General features: G+C 47.4%; 2 protein-coding genes across 3 annotated transcripts in view; one reads left to right on the forward strand and one right to left on the reverse strand.

Annotated features, from left to right (window-relative positions):
• Positions 1-4931, forward strand: part of LOC121869514 (probable G-protein coupled receptor AH9.1) — an 11223-nt gene extending 6292 nt beyond the window's left edge. For both annotated transcript variants that reach the window (XM_042370879.1, XM_042370871.1), the window contains exons 2-3: positions 3226-4158; positions 4497-4931. In XM_042370879.1, coding sequence (XP_042226813.1) covers positions 3229-4158; positions 4497-4712 — 1146 coding nt within the window. In that variant the 5' untranslated portion in view covers positions 3226-3228 and the 3' untranslated portion in view covers positions 4713-4931. The remainder of the gene's footprint in view (positions 1-3225; positions 4159-4496) is intronic.
• The window catches only part of LOC121870495 (protein qua-1-like), a 113860-nt gene that overhangs the window by 72054 nt on the left and 32278 nt on the right, over positions 1-9528 (reverse strand). The gene's annotated exons all lie outside the window — the stretch shown is intronic.

The following is a 9528-nucleotide window of genomic DNA, read 5'->3' on the forward strand; positions in this document are numbered from 1 at the left end:
TCGCAATGCACGTGACGTCTTTTTGATGTTTACGAGACGTGTGTGAGTAAACTGTGTTGGCTATTGTTTATATATATCTAAAGTGTGTGTGTGTGTGTGTGTGTGTCAGAAGGCTCTATAATTTCCTGTGTACATCTGATACACGGAAGCATTATTGGGAGTCTTGCGCCACACAAGACATCCTACCATCGTCCTCCTCCGCCAGTCGTTATCCCGGCGAGCGGTAGTGACGTCTCGAAGTTAATCAGGGGTGTATAAATAATGCAAACAATGACGCACGTTGATACTAAGGTGACGCACGGTGACGCCTAGGTGTTGCATCGTGAAGCACATGGCATCGCCCCATTGCAACACGGGAAGACGTAAAACAAAGCACCGGAACATCAAGCTGAGACGTACGACGCACCTACAAATATAACGCAACTCTTATTCATATTAATTCACTTTAAAGTAAAGGAATTATAAGAACTCGATGCAAAGCAACGCAAAATTACACCTTCCCACAAATCGTGAAACACCTTCAAACGCAACGCAAAAACATCGAACTTGTGACTTTTTTTTTCCGAAAACTTGTGTAGTCACCCATAAACTGTCTCATGTCATCGTTTTCTGTTACTCGTACATAAAAAAATATATCTTTACCCCTCATTTACCAAGGCAACATTTGTTTTATCTTGTGATTTGCACGAAAAGTTTATGATGTGGACCTCGCCAAGCTTACCAATATAGAAACATATCCGTGAATTCGTTCTCAAATTATCTTAGAAACAGACCGACAGGATCGAAAACAATAGCCGATACAACACTAAGCTGATGATGGGTACTGACCGTGTTGTTCCCGTGGGAGAGTGACTTGACATGACATTACAGTACATGGTGTGTGTGTGTGTGTGTGTGTGTGTGTGTGTGTGTGTGTGTGTGTGTGTGTGTGTGTGTGTCCTTCCCAGTCACACACACAGGATCTCACACTCACATACCTTCCTGCCACTGCCTGGGAGCTGAATTTATCTAATAATAACAACATCACCCTAATGCAGAATAGGGGTTAGGTTATTCATTGAGTGAAAGAAGAAGAAGTAGAAGTGGGTTGGTTGGGTGAATGGTTAGTAATGATGTGAAGGAAAGAAGGAAGGAAGGAAGGAAGGAAGGGGTGTGTGGGGGACATTGTTGAAGGGCTAGTAGTGATGGGGAAGGAAGGAAGGAAGGAAGGAAGGGATGTGTGGTGGATAAAGAAACATTTAGACGTGACTGTAAACAAATACCTTGGCAGCAACGGTTCTTCGTACTCAAGGTTTAAACCATCGTACTAGTGGGGTTAAATCTTCATACTCAGGGGATTAAATCATCGTACACAAGGGGTTAAGTCAATGTACTTACACTGCCAACTGTAAAACTATGTGCAGTATATCAAATAGCCAGTGGTGCTTCCTTCACTGGTTAAAGAGAGAAAGGCTGAGACAGACAGATAGACAGAGAGAGAGAGAGAGAGAGAGAGAGAGACTGAGGCAGGCAGATAGAGAGAGAGAGAGAGAGACTGAGACAGACATAGACAGAGAGACATAGTTCACAGATTACTGCTGACCTCCCGAAGCTTCGACCGGATGTTTTATGCTAAGTAGCTGAGGTCATGGACATTTTAATACCAGACTTTGAAGCCTTGGACGTTTCGAACCGAGGTATTTCGACCTAGCTGTTGGGCGCTTCAACCTACGAACCCTAACCTAACTTACGAAGCCTAGGTCATGGAAGCTCTAATTGTGCACACACTTAGTTTGTTTCAGTGTGGCACCTTCTCACCTTCGCAACAACCAGATCTAAGAGGCTTTACCCTGATACACTACTACCATAACTCGTAACATATCAACTTAAGCATTTTTCGCCTCAACAAAACCAAAGTAAATGTTAAAGTTGTCTCCAAGATATGTTTTTGGTTGTGACAGTCTGTTCATCCTGTAGATGTGTTTATCTTTACACACACACAACCAAAAGAAAAACAGGATGGACAATATGAGACCAGAGATCAAAACACCCAAAAAACAAAAGTTGGTAACATACAGAAGCTAAAAACCCTGTTACAAAATATCCTGATGATGTACAGTATATGAGCACCTATTTATCATAATGAGTACGATGATATTGTACTCACGGGTTTAAGTCATTGTACTCCACCAGTTGATGATATCTTACTCAGAGGGTAGCTTTATTGTGCTCTGGGGGGTTAGGTTAGGTTACCGTTAGATTAGCTTAGTGTTAGGGTTAGGTTAGTGTTAGTATTAGGTTAGGTTAGTGTTAGGTTAGGGGAATCTTGAGGTAAAATAAGCTGGGAGCTAATTCTGATGTGATCCTTCGTGTGCATCATTAAACATAGCAATGACTGCTTAATAAAACTGATCAAAAGATTCCTTCATCTACACATGAACAATGAGCATTGATAGTTCCCTGATCCTTATTTAAATGTTTAGTTGTATTGAGGGAAAACACAACATAGTATTCTTTGAACATCTGGCCTGAGATATAGGATACCAGAGTATTCTTTTGTACCCAATTTTTTTTACGGGGAATAGCCCACCTGGGCACAGGTCATCGACCCACAACGGGGCCTAGGGGGCGAAAAAAAAAAGTAAAAAGAAATTACAAATAGAAATGAAAAAGTAGTAGTTTCCATAATTTATGACGTTGCCTATGAACACTTGAACCAGTCCACCACAACACTTGGCACCTAAACCTTTGTCTTCCTTCTGGGTAATTTGACTCATTGGAGGGTGGAGGGGTGGGGGAGAACTCACCTCCCATCCTAAAGGTAGCTGGTCGCCCCCCATGCAGGACACAACCATTACAGCTTTGCAGTTAAGGTGTTTCCTTGTGTTCCGAAGGTTTAATATACAGTAGGTCATATCAGTTCTGCCTTGATCTGTCCATTAGGCCTCACGAGCCCCACCATCACTATCTCACAGATCTAACAACATTTAAAAGTCATAGTTGGCCCCACAAACACTGTACAATATTCGGCCATCTTCACTTCCCCAACTGCAAAATTAGGTACAGTATTCATTTACAGCTGCGTGGACTGGATACGCCCCGGGGTCTAACTAGCGACCCTTAAGACAAAGACGTGAGCTCCATCCTCTCAGCCGCCACACACTTAACTACGTATATACAGTATTCTGGTAAAATTATCTTGAGGTCCAGCAGGACTCACATTTACTTTGATGTCGTATCCCGCAGGTAATGGCAGAAACCACCGTCAACATGTACCACAACAATACCACCGTCCAGCAACAGCACCAGGAGGATGCTGCCGCAGCTCACCTTGCCATTGTGAACGACGTCGCCTACCGCTACCTCATGCCCATCTTCATCACAGCAGGTATCTTGACCAACCTACTGAATGTAGTGATGCTGGGAAGGATGAGGCATCATCAGCAGCAACGTCAAGCCCAGGCCACCACCTTCTGCTACCTCATGTGGCTCGCCCTCACTGACATGCTCGCCTCAATTGCCCTCGTCCCCGCCCTTGTCCACGTCGACCGTACTCACCTCTCATATGGCTGGGCGTTTTACTACGCCCACCTGGAGCTGCCCACCCTGAACAGCCTGACAAGTGCCAGTGTGTACATCGTGGTGGGGCTCTCCGTGGACCGCTACATCGCCGTGTGCCATCCCCGACGCTACCAGGATGTGAGCGCCCCCCGTCTGGCAGTCATCCGCATCACTCTGTCCCTCTTGGTGCCTGCACTGATCTACATCCCACACAGCTTCTACCTGGAGGTAGTGTCAGGCGAAGGGGGTGTTGGTTGGACCTACGAGGGGGTGGAGATGGCCACCCCTGGGGCCTGGCACGCTTGGGAGGTTGTGGTGGAGCTGTGTCACCGCATGGCTCCTGCCATCCTACTTGTCCTCCTCAACTGCAGCATCATCTACACCTTCAAGAAGGTCACAGCACGACGCAAGAACATAGTCACTAAAAACGACTCCGTCAACAACTCATCCAGCAATGCCAGCAAGAAGAGTGAGGAGGGCGGCAAGAGTCAGCAGGAGCGGCGACTAATTTACCTGCTGGTCACCATCGTGGCCACCTTCCTGCTCACCAACCTGCCCGCCACCGTCCTAGCTCTAATAGACACCGCTGGCGCCACCCATGGCTCCTTCTCCCTTGAGGTGAGTGTTTAGTTCCTCCCTGACGACTGACAAAACACACCATAAGTCAACATAGCTCTAATGCTAGTACTGATAGATGAGGTAACACTAAGAGTATCAGGCAGTGTTCACAGACTCAAACATACTTCTTGCTAAGAACATAGGTCTTACAGGTATCCACTAACGAGAGCTAATCATATAGGTGTCCACTAACGAGAGCTAATCATACAGGTATCACCTAACGAGAGCTAATCATACAGGTATCCACTAACTAGAGCTAATCATACAGGTGTCCACTAACGAGTCAATCATCCATACAACAAGTATCACACTAACGACGCCTAATAACCATCTTACAGGTGTATCGCGCCGTGGCCAACTGCCTGGAGGTGCTGAGCTTCTCCCTGAACTTCGTTTTGTATTTCATCTTCGTACCCGGGGTCCGCCAGGGGCTGCAGGAGGCGGTGAAGGCGGTGCGCGTGACCCTCTGTGGCCTGGTGGTCAACACCGTGCCATCCCAAAGCTGCTTCATCTCCGAGAACAACACCAAGAATACCGACTCTACCGAGGTGTAGGATACATAGACCTGTAGGATACATGGACCTGTAGGATACATGGACCTGTAGGTTTCATGGACTTGTAGGATACAGGGACCTGTGGGATACATGGACATGTAGGATACCTGGACCAAGAGTGTATCATGGTATAGGATACTCATTTGCGAGTGTGAGTGTGTGTGTGTGTGTGTGTGTGTGTGTGTGTGTGTGTGTGTGTGTGCCTAAAAAACCAACCTGACTGGGCAACCACACCCAGTAAGGTCATCCTTATGCGGTCGAAAACAAAATCACAATTACAGATCAAAGCAAAAACAAACGAAACAACCTCTTATGATTGCTGCATGAAATGTCAGGACCTTCTGGATACTGGCACAAATGAACAAATGAGCATCCTGAAAGAAGAACCGCCCTTGTGGCAAACGAGCTGGTTAGGTATAACATCGACATAGCAGCCATAAGCGAGTCCTGTTTCCCAGACGAGGGTCGACTCACAGATTGGGGTTCCAGCTATACCTTCTTCTGGAAGGGTAAGTCCGCCATGGAGAAGGAGTCAATACTTTTGAGTTAGCCCAACTGCATACCAAGGCAGATAAGCGCCAGCGCCAGAAAGATGCAGCCGCCGCCCCTCCCGCACTAGATGTGGCCCTCCACACGTGCAACATCTATGGACAGCCCTGTCAATCCTATATCAGCCTCTCAAGTCACTTCCAAGCTCACCAACAAAGGTGATATCCTTTATAACTCATATCATTGTACTAAAGCTGGATGATGGCCATACTCGATTCTGAGTGACAGCAAAGTACTGCAGTAGTAGTAGTAGTAGTAGTAGTAGTGGTGGTGGTGTGTGTGTGTGTCATATTCACATAGGTGTATGGCAAATCATACTTGTTCTTGTGTGTTTGTATTGATATTCATGTATAAAAGTATGCCATGTATTTCTCATATATTTCACATGTACTGTATGTATATTATGTATTGTCAAGTATTTGTTACAGTAAAATTGTGAAACCAGTTATGTATTTAGTGATATCCTTGGAAATTTCAGAAAATGCCATCTACTAAAATTACTCTTTCACTCAAGGACTTCATGAAGGTTCTAAAATATTATCATAATTATTACTCAATCTTACTGAAAGGCTTTAAACAACGTGCTGAGACTAATATATCACTTATGTCTTCCCCATATACTGCCAGACTGGGGTCACTAATTCTGAGGGGAAATACTTAACTCTAATCTTAATTTCTAAGGGTCGCTGCCACCAGACCCCCTCTGGACAGTATGTAACTCGTTAGGTAGCGTGCAGAGTGGACTAGGCATTGGGTTAGGTTTGTCATTGACCAGATCGATAAGGGGAAAGAAGGGTGAAACCATAACATGTCTTAACTAATTTACTCTTTATAAACTATATGGTAAAAAAAAAAAATACAGTTGAGCTGGCCTTCCTCAGAAGAACAACGATGAGTTTGGTTACCCTGCTTACAATATCATTTAACACTTCGGACAGCTCCACCTGTATGGAATATAGCACCTTAGGTCATCATACATAGTAGCACCTTCTCAACACACCCGTTACCCTCCACACCTGCAGGTATGGGACTCCTTGTAATTTCTAGGTATACCTAACAGGCACCTCGTTCGCACACCGTCCTCGGTGGGTAGAAACGAGGGCTACACCAAGAGACATACCAGTACTATTTCTACGCCTGGTATTATAGGTCGCTCCAAGTGACAACCGCAGAGTTTCTCAAGCGTTTCCTTATTTGTTCTACTCATTTGGGGTGGTGTGCTGGGGATTCACAGGTTCACAGTGGAAGTGCATGACCACTGTGGTGTGGCCTTCACAGTGTGGTCATGGCTGACGCCCGGTAGGCGCTCAGACGCGTCGTCCTGTGTTGGGAGAAGTCGAGGGATCACTCAGAATACTGCTTTCGTCACCACACATTAGTACACTATGACTTCACTTTATGACATCAGGCAAGGTTTTAAGATGTAAAAACTGCAAGACTGAATAAAGCATGATGAAGGACACTGACCTGTGTTGGGAGAAGTCGCGGCATCAATGAGGGTGATGTCCCAACTCCCACCCTCCTCTCTGTTTAGGCCTACAGTTTCCAATCTTCAATTTTCAATTTGGATTCCTATGGTTCCCACATCTCCATTTTCCTATCTATTGTGACCTCATGCTTTATAAATACATATCTTAATCCTAAATTACACACTAAGGTAAGGGTCTGGTTTGCTAGTTCCTGGGTAAATTCATTGGGTTATAATGTGGGGTATGGTTGTTTGGTTCACACTCAGGATGGGATGGAGAAGGGAAACTCACAATGTGCTCTCTGTATACACGTTGTATTGGATGTACAATGCTGCGGCTGTAGCTAGAAGAAGAGAGTTGGTTGGTGAGGATGCTCAGAGGAGGACAGCTTGTGGGTCGCCATGCTCGCCGGCGGGAGCGAGGACCGCCAGGCAGGCGGAGGAGGAGGAGGTGTTGCTGGCTGGTTGGTGTAGGTAGAAAGAGGAGAGTTGGTTGGTGAGGATGCTCAGAGGAGGACCAGCTTGTAGGTCGCCATGCTCTCCGGCGGGAGCGAGGACCGCCAGGCAGGCGGAGGAGGAGGAGGCGTTGCTGGCTGGTTGGTGTAGGTAGAAAAAAGAGAGATCACCACGAGGTCAGATCTTAAATAGCGGGGGGTAGGCGTGGCTTAGTAGTTGACCTCCGTGATGTATGGCGGTGCTGGTTGACCCAGACCACGAGGCATACACTGGGGAATTTGTGGGGTCGGCTACGCAGCAACAAACAGCGTTTGTAGGGGAGAAATCCACTACAATACTCCCTCCTTCCCTCCAGGCGGTGTAGGAGACTTGTTGTCTGCAGGGTTGCATGGCACATGTGAGGCAGAACGGGCGGTGCATGCCTCATGTGAAACATAACGGCGATGGCGTGGATGAGCCGGCCGCTAGTGGAGGCAACTGTCTAGACACACAAGATATGTGGGAGAAGAGAGGGAGAAAGAGGGTTGTGGAGGCGATTAATGTTGTGCTTCCCTCACGGCAGGTACAGAGTCGTCAGATGCGCCTGCTGGGGTGTGTGGGCCTGGGTCAGGAGCAGGGGCTGCGTCAGCAGAAGCGGATGAGGGGTCGTGACAGCAGCTGGGTCCACGACAGCAGCAGGGTGCAGGACAGTAGCAGGGAGTACCTGAGGGAGAAAAGAGGGGTGTGTGGGTCCGCACTCAGGCTCATGGGCCGCGTCGGGAGCAGGGGCTGCATCAGGAGAAGCGGCAGGGGGTGGCGTCTGAGGCAGGACGGGTGTGTTGGTCCGCACTCAGGCGCATGGGCCGCGTCGGGAGCAGGGGCTGCATCAGGAAAAGCGGCAGGGGGTACTGCTCGGCCGCGGGCAGCGTCTAAGGCAGGACGGGTGTGTTGGGGTCGGTAGGACGTGGTGCTTGGGGCAGGAATAGGAGCGGCTGTCTGCTTAGAATAGCAGAGCTGCTCTAGGGTGTCTAACCTGCGGTGTAGAGACAGTAGCTGTAGAGCCGATGAGAGCTGCTTCTGGGTGGATAAGCCAGTCTTCCATGTTGCTTGAAGACTGGGAGCGTTATCTGTTTCTCCTCCATCCTGTGTGAGTGCGAAACTCCGGGGGTCACCATTTGTGGGGTATGGGTTGTTTGGTTCACACTCAGGATGGGATGGAGAAAGGAAACTCACTATGTGCTCTCTGTATACATGTTGTATTGCATGTACAATGCAGCTTGGTGCTGGGAAGGCAGCATTGTTACAAGCGTGATGTAGAGAGAGCTGGTTGGTGAGGATGCTCAGAGGAGGACAGCTTGTGGGTCGCCATGCTCGCCGGCGGGAGCAAGGGCCGCCAGGCAGACGGAGGAGGAGGAGGTGTTGCTGGCTGGTTGGTGTAGGTAGAAAGAGAGAGGTCACCACGAGGTCAGGTCTTAAATAGCGGGGGGTTGGCGTGGCTTAGTAGTTGACCTCCGTGATGTATGGCGGCGCTGGTTGACCCAGACCACGAGGCATACACTGGGGAATTCACGGGGTCGGTAACTCAGGGACAAACAGCGTTTGTAGGGGAGAAATCCACTACAATAATATCAACGCGGCACACCCGAGGCGGCCTAGGCGCCAACCCAAACAAAGCCTAGCATCGTATTTTCATGGCGTGGGTATACAAGATATTCCTTTTGAAGCATAGTTTCTAGATCACTTCCAACACTTCCCATAGTTCTGATACCTTTATCCTTTTTCCAGATCATTGTTCTCATGCATTTTCATATGATATCTGTGGAAGTTATGTTCGCTACACGTTCACAGACGTAAATAGTATGACCTTCAAACCATGCTCCACACTTAAGTCCTACAGTACACTAGCCCGGCTCAACTGGACTTTCCCAATCATCTTATGGATACCCTGAATTCTCCTTAATGCTATGAATACATACAAATAACATTATATAACTGTACCTGGGTACAATACAACACATGGTCTAGTAACATTGAGTAGGTGAGTTATCCTTTAACAATGTTTCCCGTTTTCTGAGATTCTACAAGCGCGGTGGATTTGAATGTTATATAGTGTAATATGAATTAAATGGGGTTTTTAGGAATGACAATGATGTGCGCAGTACACCCAGGACCCCATGGCAATTTCTAGAGGTATGTGATGCGATGCAAAAAAAAAAAAAAAAAAAATTATATATACAGTCAACCCTCGCTTTACACGGTCCCACATTCCGCGTTTCCACGTTTACGCGGTACCCTGCCGAAACCGGAATGCTCACATTCCGCGGTGCGTGTACCCCTTTACGCAGAGAGTGGCTGGCGAGCCGC

The sequence above is a fragment of the Homarus americanus genome, unplaced genomic scaffold (assembly GCF_018991925.1).
Source record: "Homarus americanus isolate GMGI-L3 unplaced genomic scaffold, GMGI_Hamer_2.0 scaffold32583, whole genome shotgun sequence".
NCBI classification, from domain to species: Eukaryota; Metazoa; Arthropoda; class Malacostraca; order Decapoda; family Nephropidae; genus Homarus; species Homarus americanus.